Source organism: Procambarus clarkii, chromosome 16 (genome assembly GCF_040958095.1).
Source record: "Procambarus clarkii isolate CNS0578487 chromosome 16, FALCON_Pclarkii_2.0, whole genome shotgun sequence".
NCBI lineage: Eukaryota > Metazoa > Arthropoda > Malacostraca > Decapoda > Cambaridae > Procambarus > Procambarus clarkii.
The window spans coordinates 51243609-51265572 of NC_091165.1; the positions used below are offsets into that span (position 1 = coordinate 51243609).

At 44.2% G+C, this 21964-nt stretch overlaps 2 protein-coding genes across 2 annotated transcripts; both read left to right on the forward strand.

The window, feature by feature from the left end:
- Nucleotides 1–2048: 2048 nt before the first annotated feature.
- On the forward strand, nucleotides 2049–5582 carry LOC138365393 (uncharacterized). Its single transcript, XM_069325707.1, has one exon. It carries the CDS (start codon nucleotides 2049–2051, stop codon nucleotides 5580–5582), a length of 3534 nt encoding a protein of 1177 aa, XP_069181808.1.
- A 15329-nt stretch (nucleotides 5583–20911) lies between these two features.
- On the forward strand, nucleotides 20912–21601 carry LOC138365394 (neurofilament heavy polypeptide-like). The gene has a single exon (XM_069325708.1). The coding sequence runs from the start codon at nucleotides 20912–20914 to the stop codon at nucleotides 21599–21601; it is 690 nt and encodes a 229-aa protein (XP_069181809.1).
- Nucleotides 21602–21964: the final 363 nt, after the last annotated feature.

Genomic DNA, 21964 nt, shown 5'->3' on the forward strand with positions numbered 1-21964 from the left:
TCCACTGGGGTATTGAGGACAGGAGGGTGATTGGTGATATCACACGAGACTCCTGTCTAGGGCGTACCCCTTTTATCGTTCGTGGAGTGGCCGTACCAGCCTTGGTGGCTCAGTACCTGCCAGCAGACCTGCTGGATGTGTGGTTGACGGCCTCCACGACGGTGCCCCCAGTGGACCTGTGTTGTGGCTGACCTGTGGCCAGGGTAGACTCGGCGTTCTCAGAGGACACGTCTTGAGGCCACGAAGAAAGCACCGCGGACTCAGCACCTAGCTTCGAGGATCCATAGTCTCCAGCAGAAGACTACAGTGTTGATCCCCTTGTAAAGTGTTAATACCCCTCCCCCTTGTGTACTCTTTTATTATATATATTTAAACGGTGAAGGTGAATATTATATTATATTAAGTTCTTACCTTTCTTTCCCTACTCCCTTTAAGTTACTTGCGTCACGGATCGCATCCCTTGATAGCCTCTACTGGCTTGGGGCCGGATATATATCTTCCTCTAAATACATCAGAGTAAGAACCCCGTTGCGTCCCGAGAGGGCCGTAACATAATTGGCATCCCCAGCGGGATCCGACCCCTTGTTAAGTATGTTTGACAGGGGTGGTGAAGTGGCGTAATCCCTGTATATAATTCCCCCCTGTGTGACGATTGTGACGTTATACGTCCTGTGCGGTGCTCAGTGACTAAGTGCGATATTGTGCAGTGCGGTGCTCGCTGTGAGTAAGCGATTAAGTGCAATATTGACTAGTGCGGTGCTCAGTGATTTAGTGCAATATTGTAGAGCGAAGTGTTCGCTTGGACTCAGTGCAATATTGGGTAGTGCGGTGCCCGAAGTGATTACGTGCAATATTGGCAAGTGCAGAGTTTGGTGCGATAAAGTGCAATATTGACGTAGAACAGTGCTCGGTGTGTTAAGTGCTCGTTAAGTGTTCCATCTGTGACAATGGCAGACAAAGCTACCATCGATGATCTGGACGATGTTCAGGCTTTTCTGAATAGAGTGGACTGTCTTGCTAGATTAAAGTATCTGAGCAAACCGGAACTTGTACTAGTGAGCGCCTACCTGGAGATCAAGATCCGTGCCAGTGATTCCCGTGTGGAGATCTTGTCCAAGGTTCACCGGCACCTGAAGGCAGAAGAGAAACAGGAAGGCGAGACTCCTAGTACAAGGGAAGGTGAGGAGATAGCTTCCACGGAAAAGGAAGATAAGGGCAGCGACGTTGACAGCGATGCAGGTGAGCTTAATATCAGCTTCCTAACTGTAAAGATGCGTGCCTTGGAAATCAATCGAGAAATTGAATGGAAGAAGTTAGAATTAGAACGAGAGTTAAAAGATAAAGAATTGGCGATGAGGCGTCTAGAATTAGAAGATAAACGAGAGAGAGAAGAACGAGAAAGAGAAGAGAAAAGAGAGAGAGAAGAACGAGAAAGAGAAGAGAGACGAGAGAGAGAAGAACGAGAAAGAGAGAGAGAAGAACGAGAAAGAGAAGAAAAAGAAAGACAGAGACAACATGAACTAGAAGTATTACGATTAGGCGCTGGACAGAGACAAACTGGAGTAAGCGGTTTCGATCCGGTAAGGAATATCAAAATGGTCCCCAAATTCAACGAGAGAGAAGTTTCGAAGTTCTTCGCAGCCTTCGAGAAAGTCGCTGCCTCTTTGGAGTGGCCAAGGGAGAATTGGGCCATCATGATACAGTCAGTTTTGACTGGGAAGGCCCAAATCGCCTACTCTACGTTATCCCTTGACGACTCCGGCGATTACGATATGGTGAAGAAAGTGGTGCTCATGGCGTACCAATTGGTACCTGAGGCATATAGGCAAAAGTTCCGAAACCTGAAGAAGACCTCAGAGCACACTTTCACCGAATTCGCCACCATCAAGGAGCGACTTTTTCAAGAATGGTGCGCCTCTCGGAAGGTGGAGACCAAGGAAGACCTCGAGCAGCTGATTCTGCTCGAGGACTTCAAGGATTGTTTGTCTGGAGACCTGAAGACGTACCTAGAGGAACAGCAGGTAGAGACCTTGAGTGCGGCAGCCACCATGGCGGAAGAGTATATCCTGACTCATAGGCCATCGGCTAGGTACGTCCCGAAGACCTATTCAAGGTATCCAGCCAAACATAAACCGGAAGATAGAACTGCCCCTCATAGTGCCGCCAAGTCAACCTCGGATAGTCCTCGGAGGTTTAGTCCGAAGAGGGATGTATTGTGTTGGACCTGCGGTAAGAGAGGACATATTGCTGCGAAGTGTCGTAGCAGTTCAGGTAATAATCCCCGTAGGGAAGTCATGCTGATGAACAGTATAGTACCACCGACTTCCACCCAAGAGAAGAGGAAAGGATTGTTCGCCCCATATACCTCCCAAGGATATGTAGCCAGTGGCCTTGCAAGTACGCCTGTGGTAATACTTAGAGACAGTGGAGCGGCCCAGTCTCTAATTCTGGAAACATCATTACCCGAAGGTATATCGGCGGATGAGATGCAAAAGGTAATCCTGGGAGGATTCCCTTCAACCTTGTACGTTGCCCCATTGGTACAAGTACATCTAGACTCTCAGCACTTCAAAGGTGAGTGTCGGTTGGCCGTGGTGGATAGTCTTCCCATAGAGGGAATTGACGTAATATTAGCCAATGACTTAGCCCTAGGATTGTTACCCAACTGTCCCCTGGTAGTGGATATTCCAGGACGTGAAGAGACCAGTCCCATCGCAGCAGTGCAAACCAGGTCTCAGGCGCACCTCCATGCACCACTAGATCTAAACACTTTGTTTGACTCTCCTCCTATCCCGCAGGTTACAAGTAGCCATACACCAGTCCCACCAGTCCAGATGCCGGTTCCCGAACGCTGGACTCGAGCCCAGCTGATAGAGGAACAGAAGAAGGACCCCCAGGTACGGAAGTTGGCCGACACCGTAGACTCTCCTACGAAAGGAGGGGATCTATATGTGTGGTCAAGTGGTGTACTGTGTCGCCGGCATCCTCCGAAATACCCCCAGTCAAGGGCGGTAGGTGATCAGATAGTCGTCCCAGCCGTGTTCAGATCTAAGCTGTTAGAAACAGCCCATGCTAATAGATTTGCTGGACATGGTGGGATCTCTAAGACTTTCCACCGCCTAGCCAAAGGTTTCTACTGGCCGCATATGAAGGAGGACGTACGTCATTTCTGCAAGACCTGCCATGCCTGCCAGGTGGCCGGAAAAGCAAACCAGCCTGTCCCCAAAGCCCCTTTACACCCCATTCCATCAATAGGTGAGCCCTTCGAACACCTCATCTTGGATATAGTAGGCCCTCTTCCACCTGCTACCTCAGGGGTGAAGTATTTGCTAACAATACTAGATCGGGTTAGTAGGTACCCAGAAGCGATCCCCCTTAAAACCATCACAGCTAAGGTTTTGGTGAAACAACTGCTCTGGTTCATCTCGCGATACGGTCTTCCCAAGACCATTCAGACGGACCAGGGGTCTAATTTCATGTCCCATTTGTTTCGCCAACAGATCGCCGACCTGGGAATTCGACAGGTTACCTCTAGTGCCTACCATCCCGAGTCTCAAGGAGCTTTGGAACGTTTTCACCAGACGTTGAAGGGCATGCTTCGGAAGTTTTGCTACGACAGGCAGAGTAAGTGGGTTGAAGAACTGCCCTACCTCCTATTTGCGGTAAGATCAGTACCCAATGAATCCATAGGAATCTCCCCATTCGAGATGATCTTTGGTCACTCAGTAAGAGGTCCCTTAGAAGTGGTACGAGACCATTGGCTGGACGCAGAAACCAACGAGAATAATGTGGACTGGTTGTCTACAAATAAAGGACGGCTGTTCTCAGCCTGGGAGATGGCTACTAGGACCTTAGAAAGTACACAAAGAACGATCAAGAGCAGGTATGATAGGAGGACCAAGCAAAGGGAGTTCCAAGTAGGAGATCTGGTTTTGGTGTGTACTCCTACAATAACTGGGAGTTTGAGCGCCCGATTCGTAGGTCCCTACCCGGTTGTAAAGAAGGTTACTAACCTCAATTACCTTCTGAGTACTCCAGACCGTCGTAAGAAAGAGACTCTGGTTCATGTTAATATGATCAAGAGATACGAGGGGCGGGATACACTCCCCGTAACCTTAGTGACCACTAATGACGACATTGAGGAGGAAGAGGAGGTGTTGACTAACTCAGACATTCTGTTAAACTTGCAGGCAAAGTTGACACACGTAGCCGAAGGACATCAATCATTATTGCTGCGGATGATCCGGCAATACAAGCCTATCTTCGACGATGTTCCAGGGTTAACATCTGTCATGAGGCATGATGTTGAGCTGGAGGAAGGCGTCCGACCTATAAAGCAACACCCGTACCGTCTCAACCCACTGAAGAAACGGGTGGTGAAAGAGGAGGTAGATTATATGCTGAAACACCATCTGATAGCCCCGAGCTCGAGCCCGTGGTCATCCCCGATACTACTAGTGCCCAAACCTGGTAAGAAATACCGTCTTTGTATTGATTATCGCCAGGTGAATAAGGTCACTGTAGCAGATACCTACCCTCTCCCCAGGGTAGAGGAATGTCTGGATGCCATAGGTAGAGCCCGGTACCTGACAAAATTTGACCTGTTCAAAGGCTATTGGCAAGTTCCCCTCACGGAAAAAGCCAAACCCATATCAGCATTTGTGACTCCCGACGGGCTGTTTGAATGTCAGGTGATGCCATTCGGGATGAAAAACGCAGCCTCCACTTTCCAGAGACTGATGGGTACGGTGTTGCGTGACGTGGAAAACACCTTAGTCTACATCGATGATGTATTAATATATGATGTAGATTGGCAGGATCATCTGCGTCACATAGAGGATTTCTTCAAAGCCATGCTCCAGTCAGGATTGGTGGTCAACCTGCATAAATCTGAGTTTGCCAGAACCTCTGTCATCTTCCTAGGTCATAAAGTTGGAGGAGGATGGATTGCGCCGAAGGCCAGCAAGATCGAGGCAATAGTCCAGTATCCTACGCCAGCTACCAGGAAGGACATCTTGCGTTTCCTTGGTATGGCTGGGTTTTATCGTAAGTTTGTCCCTAATTTTTCCTCCATCGCCGCCCCCTTGACCAATCTGCTGAAGAAAGGGGTAAAGTTAATATGGAATGAGAATTGCCAGAAGGCATTAGAGAGTCTCAAAGCAATTCTGATCTCTGCTCCAATCCTCAGGTCCCCGAGCTTTGAGGATAGATTCATCCTGACGGTCGACGCCTCTGACTATGGCCTGGGCTCCGTTTTATCCCAGACGGACGAGAAGGGGGTGGAACATCCGGTGGCCTATCATTCTAAGAAGTTCACCCCCAGCCAGCTGAATTACTCGGTCATAGAAAAGGAAACGTTGGCCTTAATTAATTCCGTCCAGCACTTCGAGGTATATTTAACAAGCAATGGCCATCCTATATTAGTACGGACCGACCATAACCCTCTGAAGTTCCTGGCTCAATTTAAGCAAAAGAACCTCAGGCTCACCAGATGGAGTCTACATTTGCAGCAATATCCCCTCCAGATTGAACACATCAAAGGGGTGGACAACGTGGTAGCTGATGCATTATCTCGCATCTAAATCCACGTACTAATTTGGTTTGTCTTCTCTTTTTATAGGAACCCAAACCAAATTCTTTTGGTGGGGAGGTGTTACGGACCCTGATCCAGCGTCCAATCTCTAAACAGTGACGGCCGCGCCATCTGTGGGTCAGCTCCCGAAACCCCCTCCAAACCGACGACGTGTACTAGCTACGAGGGCCAGTTTCCAGCCCCGTTCAGCGCTCAACACCGCCGCCGCTGACCTCTGGTGAGGTGGTGCTCAGACTACAACGCCATCTATGGAGTGGATATGTCGGGCGTTTGCGTCTGAGCCTGTAAGTGTGGTGTTTTAGTGTCCCTGTTATTGATGACGTGTCTGCTTACAGAGCCGACCTGGGACCACTGTGTTGAAGGTGGAGTCAGTCTACCCGAGGCAGCCAGTCTCCATACAGTGAAGTTTGCTGCAGCTGTCGTGACGTCGTCCCCCCGGAAGAACACTGTGGTGTGTTAAGCCTGCCAGTGGAGTGGCAGTGGAAGGATTTACCCGGGACCGACGGTTGGAGACGATAATCCACTGGGGTATTGAGGACAGGAGGGTGATTGGTGATATCACACGAGACTCCTGTCTAGGGCGTACCCCTTTTATCGTTCGTGGAGTGGCCGTACCAGCCTTGGTGGCTCAGTACCTGCCAGCAGACCTGCTGGATGTGTGGTTGACGGCCTCCACGACGGTGCCCCCAGTGGACCTGTGTTGTGGCTGACCTGTGGCCAGGGTAGACTCGGCGTTCTCAGAGGACACGTCTTGAGGCCACGAAGAAAGCACCGCGGACTCAGCACCTAGCTTCGAGGATCCATAGTCTCCAGCAGAAGACTACAGTGTTGATCCCCTTGTAAAGTGTTAATACCCCTCCCCCTTGTGTACTCTTTTATTATATATATTTAAACGGTGAAGGTGAATATTATATTATATTAAGTTCTTACCTTTCTTTCCCTACTCCCTTTAAGTTACTTGCGTCACGGATCGCATCCCTTGATAGCCTCTACTGGCTTGGGGCCGGATATATATCTTCCTCTAAATACATCAGAGTAAGAACCCCGTTGCGTCCCGAGAGGGCCGTAACATATATATATATATATATATTTAAACGGTGAAGGTGAATATTATATTATATTAAGTTCTTACCTTTCTTTCCCTACTCCCTTTAAGTTACTTGCGTCACGGATCGCATCCCTTGATAGCCTCTACTGGCTTGGGGCCGGATATATATCTTCCTCTAAATACATCAGAGTAAGAACCCCGTTGCGTCCCGAGAGGGCCGTAACATATATATATATATATATATATATATATATATATATATTGGTGTATACTGGCAGCAGGTTTTCTTTCAAACATGTTTCATTGAATATGACCGCATATTCTGTATTTATTATTTTCTGGTTTAGGGCTTCTATCCCTCTAACTATTTTCTTAGCATCAGGGCTTAATTGGAATAGGAGTTCTCCAAAACTCATTTTCGTACTTTTAAGGTGAAGAAAAGAAGTGATTTACTATAGAGTGTATTACACTTATTTGTATAATTTGCACGACGTTTCGAACCTCCATGGTTCATTCTCAAGTGAACAGATCTTACAATACTAATTGATTTTATACCCGCATTAGGTCAGGTGATAATACAATGAAGGTGAAAAACATGGGGGATACATAAGGGATAAACATAGGGGCTGCAGAAGGCTTATTGGCCCATACGAGGCATCTCCTATCTAAACACAAAGATTAATCCAGTGTAATTGGCCTGTTATGTTGGACATTGTCTTCTGTGTTGGCATCGATATGTTCTTGTCTTGTCCTTACTCTCATGGTGGGTAGAGTAAATAGTTCCGTGATTTGGGTGTTCATGGTAGGTCGCTCTATTCTTATGTGAATTGCCTCAAGAATTTGTAATCTTCTTGAATCTTGGGTTTTGTCTATTATGCAAGTATTCTTGTTCAACATTTCTCTTGTTAGAGTAATGTCATGGGCTTGTCTCATGTGATTCCTAGGGGCACCAGATTGAAGATGGCATGTCAAACGCCTCGTCAGCTTGGTCGACGTCATACCTATGTACTTACATTGAAGGTTACATCCTTCGTGGGGGCAAGTGTACATGTATACAACGCTTGACTGCTGTAGAGGGTTCTCCGTCGGCTTCGGGCTGTTTTTGATAAGGAGTTCGGAAGTCTTCTTGGTTTTGTAGAATATTATCAGGTTTATGTTTTGGTTAGGAGTAGTGCTTTTTACTCCTTTACGGATTATTTCTTTCATTATTCTTTCCTCTTTTATATGTTCACTGTGCATGGTTGATTTGTAATGTAATTTTATTGGGGGTGTTGTGGTTTCTGTTCTAGGTTCTGAATTATACCAACGGTCCAAGTGTCTTCTTATAGCAGCGTTTATTTCCGCGTTGCTATATCCGTTGTTCACCAATACCTGAGTTACTCTTTCAAACTCTCTACTCACGTTGCTCCATTCGGAGCAGTGGGTAAGTGCTCGACGAATATAAGCACATATAGGAGTGAGTGCCCCCAAAGATACAAAGCCAGTGTTCTCAATGCTTATATTCGTCGAGCACTTACCCACTGCTCCGAATGGAGCAACGTGAGTAGAGAGTTTGAAAGAGTAACTCAGGTATTGGTGAACAACGGATATAGCAACGCGGAAATAAACGCTGCTATAAGAAGACACTTGGACCGTTGGTATAATTCAGAACCTAGAACAGAAACCACAACACCCCCAATAAAATTACATTACAAATCAACCATGCACAGTGAACATATAAAAGAGGAAAGAATAATGAAAGAAATAATCCGTAAAGGAGTAAAAAGCACTACTCCTAATCAAAACATAAACCTGATAATATTCTACAAAACCAAGAAGACTTCCGAACTCCTTATCAAAAACAGCCCGAAGCCGACGGAGAACCCTCTACAGCAGTCAAGCGTTGTATACATGTACACTTGCCCCCACGAAGGATGTAACCTTCAATGTAAGTACATAGGTATGACGTCGACCAAGCTGACGAGGCGTTTGACATGCCATCTTCAATCTGGTGCCCCTAGGAATCACATGAGACAAGCCCATGACATTACTCTAACAAGAGAAATGTTGAACAAGAATACTTGCATAATAGACAAAACCCAAGATTCAAGAAGATTACAAATTCTTGAGGCAATTCACATAAGAATAGAGCGACCTACCATGAACACCCAAATCACGGAACTATTTACTCTACCCACCATGAGAGTAAGGACAAGACAAGAACATATCGATGCCAACACAGAAGACAATGTCCAACATAACAGGCCAATTACACTGGATTAATCTTTGTGTTTAGATAGGAGATGCCTCGTATGGGCCAATAAGCCTTCTGCAGCCCCTATGTTTATCCCTTATGTATCCCCCATGTTTTTCACCTTCATTGTATTATCACCTGACCTAATGCGGGTATAAAATCAATTAGTATTGTAAGATCTGTTCACTTGAGAATGAACCATGGAGGTTCGAAACGTCGTGCAAATTATACAAATAAGTGTAATACACTCTATAGTAAATCACTTCTTTTCTTCACCTTAAAAGTACGAAAATGAGTTTTGGAGAACTCCTATTCCAATTAAGCCCTGATGCTAAGAAAATAGTTAGAGGGATAGAAGCCCTAAACCAGAAAATAATAAATACAGAATATGCGGTCATATTCAATGAAATATATATATATATATATATATATATATATATATATATATATATAAATATATATAAATATATATAAATATATATATATATATATATATATATATATATATATATATATATATATATATATATATATATTTTATTAAATATGACCGAAAAAGTAAGATTAATAACTCTAACACGAATTTTCTCAATCTTTCGTACATTATGCTTCACTGTTGGAGGTAAATCAAAAATCACTTCTCCAAAATTCATTTTTATTTCTAGTCTGACGCGACACGGGCGCGTTTCGTAAAACTTATTACATTTTCAAAGACTTCACAAATACACAACTGATTAGAACTTGCGTTTCCCTGATTTTATATCTACATTTGAGTGAGGTGGGAAGGGTGATGTGGCATTACATTTGAGTAAGGTGGGAAGGATGATGTGGCATTAGAGGATATTAATAGGGTATTAAAAGTATCAACACAAGAAAATGTAATAAGTTTTACGAAACGCGCCCGTGTCGCGTCAGACTAGAAATAAAAATGAATTTTGGAGAAGTGATTTTTGATTTACCTCCAACAGTGAAGCATAATGTACGAAAGATTGAGAAAATTCGTGTTAGAGTTATTAATCTTACTTTTTCGGTCATATTTAATAAAATATGTCTACAGGAAAGACTGCTACCAAAATATACTAATATATATATATATATATATATATATATATATATATATATATATATATATATATATATATATATATTATTAAATATGACTGAAAAAGTAAGATTAATAATTCTAACACGAATTTTCTCAATCTTTCGTACATTACGCTTCACTGTTGGAGGTAAATCAAAAATCACTTCTCCAAAATTCATTTTTTATTTCTAGTCTGACGCGACACGGGCGCGTTTCGTAAAACTTATTACATTTTCAAAGACTTCACAAATACACAACTGATTAGAACTTGCGTTTCTCTGATTTTATATCTACATTTGAGTGAGGTGGGAATGGTGATGTGGCATTAACACAAGACAGAACAATAGGGGATATTAATAGGGTATTAAAAGTATCAACACAAGACAGAACAGAAACAATGGGTATTGAATAGAAGTGTTTGTAGAAAGCCTATTGGTCCATATTTCTTGATGCTTCTATATTGGAGCGGAGTCTTGAGGTGGGTAGAATATAGTTGTGCAATAATTGGCTGTTGATTGCTGGTGTTGACTTCTTGATGTGTAGTGCCTCGCAAACGTCAAGCCGCCTGCTATCGCTGTATCTATCGATGATTTCTGTGTTGTTTACTAGGATTTCTCTGGCGATGGTTTGGTTGTGGGAAGAGATTATATGTTCCTTAATGGAGCCCTGTTGCTTATGCATTGTTAAACGCCTAGAAAGAGATGTTGTTGTCTTGCCTATATACTGGGTTTTTTGGAGCTTACAGTCCCCAAGTGGGCATTTGAAGGCATAGACGACGTTAGTCTCTTTTAAAGCGTTCTGTTTTGTGTCTGGAGAGTTTCTCATGAGTAGGCTGGCCGTTTTTCTGGTTTTATAGTAAATCGTCAGTTGTATCCTCTGATTTTTGTCTGTAGGGATAACGTTTCTATTAACAATATCTTTCAGGACCCTTTCCTCCGTTTTATGAGCTGTGGAAAAGAAGTTCCTGTAAAATAGTCTAATAGGGGTTATAGGTGTTGTGTTAGTTGTCTCTTCGGAGGTTGCATGGCTTTTCACTTTCCTTCTTATGATGTCTTCGATGAAACCATTGGAGAAGCCGTTATTGACTAGGACCTGCCTTACCCTACAGAGTTCTTCGTCGACTTGCTTCCATTCTGAGCTGTGGCTGAGAGCACGGTCGACGTATGCGTTAACAACACTCCTCTTGTACCTGTCAGGGCAGTCGCTGTTGGCATTTAGGCACATTCCTATGTTTGTTTCCTTAGTGTAGACTGCAGTGTGGAAACCTCCGCCCTTTTCCATGACTGTTACATCTAGAAAAGGCAGCTTCCCATCCTTTTCCGCCTCGTAAGTGAAACGCAGCACGGAACTCTGCTCAAATGCCTCCTTCAGCTCCTGCAGATGTCTGACATCAGGTACCTGTGTAAAAATGTCGTCAACATACCTGCAGTATATGGCCGGTTTCAAGTTCATGTCGACTAAGACTTTTTGCTCGATGGTACCCATGTAGAAGTTTGCGAACAGGACACCTAGGGGAGAACCCATGGCGACCCCATCTACTTGCTTATACATGTGTCCATCCGGGCTCAAGAAGGGTGCCTCTTTAGTACAAGCTTGGAGTAGTTTCCTCAAGCCTGGAAACCCACTTCGGCCAATCATTAGCCAGATACCCACACCCACGTACAGACTGGCGAAGCAACTCAACGGCCTGCTGACTCCTTATGTTCCTTGCGCCTTCAGCCTGAAGTCTCCAAAGGAATTTGTGGACTTACTGCGGGGCGCACGGGCCACAGGGATAAGAGCCTCGTTGGACGTAGAATCGCTGTTTACCAACGTACCTGTGGACGAGACAATCGGAATGATAGCCGACAGAGTGTATCGTGATCCAGCCTGTACTCCTCTTGACATGCCAGAAAGTATTCTGAGGAAACTACTCCAAGCTTGTACTAAAGAGGCACCCTTCTTGAGCCCGGATGGACACATGTATAAGCAAGTAGATGGGGTCGCCATGGGTTCTCCCCTAGGTGTCCTGTTCGCAAACTTCTACATGGGTACCATCGAGCAAAAAGTCTTAGTCGACATGAACTTGAAACCGGCCATATACTGCAGGTATGTTGACGACATTTTTACACAGGTACCTGATGTCAGACATCTGCAGGAGCTGAAGGAGGCATTTGAGCAGAGTTCCGTGCTGCGTTTCACTTACGAGGCGGAAAAGGATGGGAAGCTGCCTTTTCTAGATGTAACAGTCATGGAAAAGGGCGGAGGTTTCCACACTGCAGTCTACACTAAGGAAACAAACATAGGAATGTGCCTAAATGCCAACAGCGACTGCCCTGACAGGTACAAGAGGAGTGTTGTTAACGCATACGTCGACCGTGCTCTCAGCCACAGCTCAGAATGGAAGCAAGTCGACGAAGAACTCTGTAGGGTAAGGCAGGTCCTAGTCAATAACGGCTTCTCCAATGGTTTCATCGAAGACATCATAAGAAGGAAAGTGAAAAGCCATGCAACCTCCGAAGAGACAACTAACACAACACCTATAATATTAGACTATTTTACAGGAACTTCTTTTCCACAGCTCATAAAACGGAGGAAAGGGTCCTGAAAGATATTGTTAATAGAAACGTTATCCCTACAGACAAAAATCAGAGGATACAACTGACGATTTACTATAAAACCAGAAAAACGGCCAGCCTACTCATGAGAAACTCTCCAGACACAAAACAGAACGCTTTAAAAGAGACTAACGTCGTCTATGCCTTCAAATGCCCACTTGGGGACTGTAAGCTCCAAAAAACCCAGTATATAGGCAAGACAACAACATCTCTTTCTAGGCGTTTAACGATGCATAAGCAACAGGGCTCCATTAAGGAACATATAATCTCTACCCACAACCAAACCATCGCCAGAGAAATCCTAGTAAACAACACAGAAATCATCGATAGATACAGCGATAGCAGGCGGCTTGACGTTTGCGAGGCACTACACATCAAGAAGTCAACACCAGCAATCAACAGCCAATTATTGCACAACTATATTCTACCCACCTCAAGACTCCGCTCCAATATAGAAGCATCAAGAAATATGGACCAATAGGCTTTCTACAAACACTTCTATTCAATACCCATTGTTTCTGTTCTGTCTTGTGTTGATACTTTTAATACCCTATTAATATCCCCTAATGTTCTGTCTTGTGTTAATGCCACATCACCCTTCCCACCTCACTCAAATGTAGATATAAAATCAGAGAAACGCAAGTTCTAATCAGTTGTGTATTTGTGAAGTCTTTGAAAATGTAATAAGTTTTACGAAACGCGCCCGTGTCGCGTCAGACTAGAAATAAAAAATGAATTTTGGAGAAGTGATTTTTGATTTACCTCCAACAGTGAAGCGTAATGTACGAAAGATTGAGAAAATTCGTGTTAGAATTATTAATCTTACTTTTTCGGTCATATTTAATAATATATGTCTACAGGAAAGACTGCTACCAAAATATACTAATATATATATATATATATATATATATATATTTATATATATACATACACACACTATGAATGAAATATACTTTCATACATACACACATACATACACATAATTTTGTCTCATACGTACTTATACTGTATTACATTACATTATATTACATGTATTACATACGTAATACTTGGTGAGATAGCTGATAAAGAAACTAGTGTGCAATTATGCACTTAGCCACTGAAGGTGATAAAGATGCTTTTACTAGCTCAAGTTATAAAGCTAAATCACAGACATACATTGTATAATTGATATATTACATACTCAATCTTGGTTACAAGTCCAATATATCATCAAGTGTTCCGGTATTCATATAGTAGTTACAGAGTTCAGCATACCTCAGCCAAGGAGGGCGAAAGTCAGTCAATATGGGACATTCTACAATATAATGTTCAAAAGTGTGCATGTTTTCTCTTTCACAAAATTGACACATTGCGTACTCGACATTTGGGTTTTGAGAAAGCTGCCAGATACGTCTATATCCCAGGCGTATTTTGGCCATTATAACATCACATTGCTGAGTTCTTTCTCTAAGAGTCCCATATGTGAATGTCTCCTCATGATATCTATCATAATATTTAATGCTACAACTTTCAAGTCTTTGTGAATTTGTTAAGTCGGTGAGATTTTCATTAAATATTTGTTTAAGTATTCTCTTTGTCACTACTAATGAAACCCCCATAACAATTTTTGCCACTGATTTTCTACAGGCTGTCTTTGCAAGCATATCAACAGGGTCATGCCTTAAGATGCCAACATGTGATGGTAGCCATAGGAATTTAATTTCAAATCTGTTTTCTTTAGCAGCTAAAACATTCATTCGAATATCACTGACTATTTTCTGGGGGTTACTACTATGTGCGTTCAATGCCATGAGTGCACTCTGTGAGTCGCAGTGTATGAGTCCACTGCCCTTGTCTATTAAAAATTCAGTGGCTAGCAAGTGGTGTGTGGTCAAGTACACCTGGAGGTAGCAGGAAGTGTGTGGACTAGTACACCAGCGTGTTACAGGTGTGTGGTCTAGTACACCGGGGAGTAACAGGAGATGTATGCTATAGTACTCCTGGGTGTAGCTGGTGTTTTGTATAGTTCGCTTGTGTTTAGCAGATGTTGGTCTAGTACACTTTGGTGTAGCAAGTGGTGTGCTGTCTAGTACACCTGTGTTCTGCAAGGTGTATTTGGTCCATTGTGGAGCCATGTTTATATTAGGTAAACTCGAGCAAAAATTTAAACTTGCATGTTAACTTTGATTCGTGTTGTCCATCACTTTCACAGGTCTTTCTAATTTTTATGTAATCAACGTAAAGACTAAATTATATTGTCAAAAATTTATATCCCACGCTATATCGAGATTTGTGTCAAGATAGGCTAGTCGGAGGCCCCCAGAATACAAAAAGACCAGCGTGCGAGGGCCACATCAAAGCCCACATGATGATTTTAGTATTGCCTGTAAGCTTCACAGATAGATATTTCCAAAACAATCTTTGCCACATTTTTCTTATACACAATTATTTTTTTATCTTGGGGAAATTAAAATATTTCTTGCTGTCAATAGTTTGCCCGTATTAACTTAAAACATGATTCTTTAAGTGCTCCCAATGTAACTTGGCGGTTACCTTGCGATGATTTTGGGGCTCGAAGTTCCTGCGGCTCAGTTCTCGACCAGGTCTCCTGGTTGCTGGACTGGTCAACCCGGCTGTTGCACGCAGCTACTCCCAGCCTGACGTATGAATCACAGCCTGGTTGATCAGGTATCCTTAGGAGGTGTTCATCAAGTTCTCTTTTGAACACTATGAGGGGTCCGCCAGTTATGCTCCTTATGTGTAGTGGAAGCGTGTTGAACAGTCTCGGGCCTCTGATGTTGAAAGAGTTCCCTCTCAGAGTACATATTCCTCCTCTGATTTTCAATGGGGGTATTATGCACATCCTCCCATGCCTTCTGGTCTCATGTAGTGATAATTCTCTGTGCAAGGATTGGGTCCAGGCCCTCTAATATTTTCCACATGTAAATTATTATGCATCTCTCCCATCTGCCCTCAAGAAAATACAGATTTAGGGCATTTTAGTCAGTTCCAATAGTTTCAATGTTTTACTGAGTGAATTCTAGCAGTAAAGGCTATCTGCACGCTCTGCAGGTTTCTTGACACGACGATTTATCAGTAAGTATTCTTTTTTATTATTAAGTATTCTATTTTATTATGTCACACCACTAAGCTCCTCTCTGGTGGCCACTCACACACTAGGCAATTATATTTATTATGAGAAAGACAAACAGTCAGACAGAGACAGACCGAAATAAGAGGCAGAGACATACAAAGAGAAAAAGAGAGATTGAGACACACACACACAGTAAATGGAGAGAAATATAGATGGATGGACACATAGATAGGTAGATTGATAGTATCAGGGCTCCTTTTAACTATCTCTCTCAGGTGTCACTGAATTTTGGCCTGGGCTTCCACCTTGTCAGGGAGCCGAAGATAAAATAAAATAAAAACACAGTAATATTATTCTTTTACCACCTCTACTACTAACACCAGCAGAGTGCACACTGGAGAGTCACCCGGTAATGGACTTGAATATGGAAAAGGGGATATTGGGGATTCGGCTCAGAACTGGTCCATTGTCATACGTACACACCCTAACTGAACCACCATGACTTACCCTCTCTGCTAGTCTTAGGGTGACCTCCTCCTAGTTCCCATTTTGTTTTTTGTTTGCTGTCTTCCGTCCTGCAATTATTTATCTCTCTTTCCTGTTATAAGTCCTCACCAAGACAAGGTCAAACACGCTTGTCCAACAGACAAACATATATTACAAGCAATAAAGAATAAAGAATGACACGGCAATATCAGGTAATGCGTCTACAAAAGTAACATCGCACTCCTCTATGAACAATACACCATCTGACTGTCCCTGCTTGACTGCTGTCTGCTCCTCTCAGTCGCCTCGCCGTCTGGGCTAGGCTTTTTACATGCAATTTAACACCATAAAAAAATTAAGGCTCTCACCTTACATTGTGTCAGGATACTACATGAATCCATCCGCCTCGCAAGCAGCCTCGTTGCCTTCAGAATCCTCTGTATCTCATTCGGAAGACCAATAACTCACTGCACAAGTCAGAAAATCTTAGTAGAAATCGTTACTGGGACCATCCATCAGGGGGTCCTCAAATTAAGTAGATCCTCTTGCAGTTTCTTCTATATGACCGCTACATCACTTAATGACGAATCGAGTCCTCCATGTACCACTCCTACACCAACTTTGGACGCACAACGTCCACCATACATGAACCTCAAAATGTGGAGATAGCGACGCTCGTCGCACGAAGTCCAAATATGGTGTTTTGCTAAATCGCCCACACAACACACTTTTGACTGCCCCTAATTGGCTCCTGTCAATCTTGACTTGCGTGAGAAGGACTATGGGACAGGTGCTAACCAGGTACACATCCCCAACTAATCCTCTTGAAAGATTCAACGACGTGGTTCCTTAGGGCACGACTACCCAAGTGGTTTCAGATCGCCCCAACTCTTTGCCACGATTTTAGGGATACGTCACCAATCGTCCCCCTACAGCTTTTCACAAATTCTTCTCCATAAGCCACGTATATCTTTCTTCCTCTGGAACGACGACGTGCATCCTTATCTTCAGACTTCCTCACGACAAGTCACGTCTTAAGACCTTTGCCTTCGACATGCTCCCGCAATGAGGTCCTTTTCGCATATGGGACATCACATACAGTTGACCTCTCACTTCCAAGTTTTATCAAAGATGCTCGTCCGCAACTTATCTCCTCCTTGGTCACATCTACTGACGGATGCTTGTACTACTTAATTTCCCTGACGCCTCCCTTTGGCCAGGTGGGAAATAACTCTCACTGTGAGGTAGACCATCCTCATGAAGCAACATAGGCAATCATAACAATTGGTAGGTGGATGGATAGATAGATAGATGGAGAGAGGTAAAGACAGATAGATGAGAAGATGGATGGATTGTTGGGTCTATCCCGACTATCATTTATATCTATCAAGGTAGATGAATAGACGAATAGATAGATGGACGCATTGATGGTGAGATGGATGAAAAGATATTTAAATATATTGATGGAGTGATGGATGAATAAAGAAAGAAAGAGATGGATGAATATACAAGAAAGAAAACAAATTAATGTATTAACATCACAGCACTGCACATCACTGTGAATTTCAAAATTTATTTTTGTTTACATTTCCTAGTTCATGCAGTGACTGGCGCGGCGCGTGTTGCCATGACCTCATTACTTTATAATGTTTGGCTGCAGGTGACATTTCCGTCACATTTACCCTCGCAAGACTGAGTTATTCGCTTCCTCTTTTTCTGCTGCCTCAGTCACCAACATGCTTTGCTGTCAAATATATTCACTTTTATATGCAGAATGTAATGCATTCTGCTCTTACCCTGTTTTATTTGGCATTATTATTTCATTATATTAGTAAATGTGCCCATGTCCATTAGTGCCATTAGTGCCCATGTCCCTTCCACTGCCATATTACACCGTCCGTGTGCCTCTCCCCAGGTAAGTGCTCAGAAGAGTGCCTCGTTGATGTTTCCTGGGAATTTGCTCTTTGAGAATGGATAATGCATCGGTGGGTGTAAATGGGACATTTATTCTTTGTCAGGATGATGTACATAGAGCCATCGCGTGTGTTATTTGTGATCATACGGAAATCAAGGAGCATTTCTCGAGTGACTTTCTATATAGAAATCGAAACCAGCATTACGGATTACTGTTAAGTTCTTTAATTCTGCTAAAAAATGCAAATGTAAATGTATGATCAATGATTTTCACATCATTCTTCATGAGTAAAAGGTTCACTTCATTATGCTTGCTTTCTGAACTAATACATATATGTTCTTTGTCCGCATACCTCGTTCTTTTTATGTGAGTCTTACGAATGTAAGAACATTCAGTAGCTCGTCAACTAATGCAAGTGACATTAATAGCTTCAATCCATACAATTACAAAAAGACTTACACCAATAAGACTTTGTTTTTGCGTTCTCACAGCCAATATGTCCCGTCATGAAAGTAAATTTGTACTGGCCACATGTTTCACAGAGGGTTTTGGCCACATCATTCACAGAGTTTCCTGGCCACATTTGTCATGGAATAATCTGGTAACATGTGTCACGAAGTGTCCTTGCCACATCTTTCACAGTGTCAGGTTATCTTGAGATGAGGTTATCTTGAGATGATTTCGGGGCTTTAGTGTCCCCGCGGCTCGGTCCTCGACCAGGCCTCCACCCCCAAGGAAGCAGCCCGTGACAGCTGACTAACACCCAGGTACCTATTTTACTGCTAGGTAACAGGGGCATAGGGTGAAAGAAACTCGGCCCATTGTTTCTCGCCGGCGCCCGGGATCGAACCCGGGACCACATGATCACAAGTCCAGTGTGCTGTCCGCTCGGCCGACCGGCTCCCTATCCAGGCCACATGTTACACAGAGTGTCCTGACCTCACGTTACACAGCGTCCAGGCTACATGCTACACAGAGTGTACGGACAACATATTTCACGAAGTGTTCTTGGCACATGTTTCACATTGTAAAGGCCATATATTTCACGGATTGTCCTGGCCAAATGTTTGTCGGTGTGTGCTGGCCACATATTTCAAGGATTGCCCTGGTCTTCTCTTTCACGGAGTTTCCTGGCCAAATGTTTCACGGAGTGTAATGACCACATGTATGACGGAGTGTCCTTGCTACATGTTTCAAAAAGTGTCATGGCCAAATGGGTCATAGAGTGACCTCGCGACATGTTTCAGGCAGTGACCTGACCAAATGTGTCGTGGAGTATTCTGGTCACATGTTTAATGGAATGTCCTGGCCACATGTTTTACAGAATGTCCTATCAACATGTTTTATAGTGTCCTGGTTACTTGCATCATAGAGTGTCCTCTCCATTTGTTTCATAGAGTGCCCTAGTCACTTGTTTCACAGGGTGCCCTAGTCACTTGTTTCACAGAGTGCCCTAGTCACTTGTTGCACAGAGTGCCCTAGTCACTTGTTACACAGAGTGCCCTAGTCACTTGTTACACAGAGTGCCCTAGTCACTTGTTACACAGAGTGCCCTAGTCACTTGCTACAGAGAGTGCCCTAGTCACTTGTTACACAGAGTGCCCTAGTCACTTGCTACATAGAGTGCCCTAGACAGCTTATTTCATAGTGTCTTTTTTCACTGAGTGTCCAGAGAACATGTTACACAGACTCTCCTGGCCATTTGTTTCACATAGTGTCCTAGCCACTTTTTTCGAAGTGTCCTACTCACTTCTTTCAAAGGATATCCTTACAACATGTGTGGTAGAGCCTTGTCCACATGTTTCATGGAGTGTCCTACCGATATATGCCACTTATTGTCCTGGCCTCACAGGTCACGGAGTGTCATATCCACATGTTTCACAGTGTCCAGCCCATATGTTTTACGGATTGCCCTGCCCAAATGCTTCATGGAGTGTACTGGCCACATGTTTTCGGCATTGTCCTTGTCACGAGTTTCGCGTAGTGTATTCGCCACATGTATCATGGCGTGTCCTACCGACATGTGCCTGATTGTCCTGGCCTCTGATTGTCCTGGCCACATAATTCGTTGAGTGTCCTGGCCACTTGTTTCACGAAGTGCTCTGGCCTCTTGTTTCACTGAATTTCCTAGTCTTGTGTTTCACAGAGTGTTTCCTTCAAGTTCAAGTATGTTTATTGAGACAAGAAAGAAATACATCTCTAAGGGATAGAGTAGCTTAGACTATTTCTAACCCCCCCCCCCCCGTCCAATGCGAGAGTGTCTTCTGGCCTCATGTTACACAGTGTCCTGGCTATATGTTTCACAGTGTCCAGTCCAAGTTTCACGGATGATCGTGGCTACATATTTCTAGGAGTGTACCGGCCACATAATTCCCGGAGTGTCCTGGCCACGTGTTACGAAGTGTCTTGGCAACATGTATCATGGAATGTCCTGCCGACATATGGCACTTTTATTCATGACCACATGTTTCATAGAGTGTCCTGGCCACTTGTTTCTCGAAGTGTTCTAGCCACATGTTTTATGGCGTGTCTTGGCCACTTGTTTCACAAAGTGTTCTGACCACTTGTTTCTTGGATTGTTCTAGTCTCATGCTTCACAGTGTCTCCTGGCCACATGTGTCACGAAGTGTACTGATCACATGTTTCACGGAGTATTCTGGCCACGTGTATTACGGAGTGTCCTACCTTGAGGTGCTTCCGGAGCTTAGCGTCCCCGCGGCCCGGTCGTCGACCAGGCCTCCTGGTTGCTGGACTGATCAACCAGGCTGTTAGACGCGGCTGCTCGCAGCTTGACGTATGAGTCACAGCCTGGTTGATCAGGTATCCTTTGGAGGTGTTTATCCAGTTCTCTCTTAAACACTGTGAGGGGTCGGCCAGCTATGCCCCTTATGTGTAGTGGAAGCGTGTTGAACAGTCTCGGGCCTCTGATGTTGATAGTACCTGTCCTGGCCAGAGTACCTGTCCTGGCCAGAGTACCTGTCCTGGCCAGAGTACCTGTCCTGGCCAGAGTACCTGTCCTGGCCAGAGTACCTGTCCTGGCCAGAGTACCTGTCCTGGCTAGAGTACCTGTCCTGGCCAGAGTACCTGTCCTGGCCAGAGTACCTGTCCTGGCCAGAGTACCTGTCCTGGCCAGAGTGCCTGTCCTGGCCAGAGTGCCTGTCCTGGCCAGAGTGCCTGTCCTGGCCAGAGTGCCTGTCCTGGCCAGAGTGCCTGTCCTGGCCAGAGTACCTGTCCTGGCCAGAGTACCTGTCCTGGCCAGAGTACCTGTCCTGGCCAGAGTACCTGTCCTGGCTAGAGTACCTGTCCTGGCCAGAGTACCTGTCCTGGCCAGAGTACCTGTCCTGGCCAGAGTACCTGTCCTGGCCAGAGTGCCTGTCCTGGCCAGAGTGCCTGTCCTGGCCAGAGTGCCTGTCCTGGCCAGAGTGCCTGTCCTGGCCAGAGTGCCTGTCCTGGCCAGAGTACCTGTCCTGGCCAGAGTACCTGTCCTGGCCAGAGTACCTGTCCTAACCATATGTTTCAAAGAGAGTCCTTGTCATGTGTTTTACTACAATTCCTCGCCACTTGTTTAACTGAGTATCCTAACCACTTGTTTTACAGTGACCTGGCCACTTGTTTCACTGAGCATAATTGCCACATGTGTAAAGAAGTATCCTGGGCCACATGTTTCAAAGAGTGCCCTTGTCTTGTGTTTTACTGAATGTTCTTGCCACTTGTTTCACAGAGTGTTCTGACCGCTTGTTTTACATTGTTCTGGCCACTTGTTTCACCAAGTATCCTTGCGACATGTGAAACTAAATGTTCTAGCAACAAGTTGAACGGAGTTTCTTGGCCACATGTTACTTGGAGAGTTCCGACCACATGTTTCCAGTGTCATGATCATTTGTTTCAACAGGGTATCCTAGTCACTTGTTTCCCAGTGTCCTAGCCACTTG

Bases quoted from the DNA above. Each gene is read 5' to 3' on its own strand.
- LOC138365393 (XM_069325707.1), top strand. From the start codon at position 2,049: ATGGCGGAAGAGTATATCCTGACTCATAGGCCATCGGCTAGGTACGTC.
- LOC138365394 (XM_069325708.1), top strand. From the start codon at position 20,912: ATGCCCCTTATGTGTAGTGGAAGCGTGTTGAACAGTCTCGGGCCTCTG.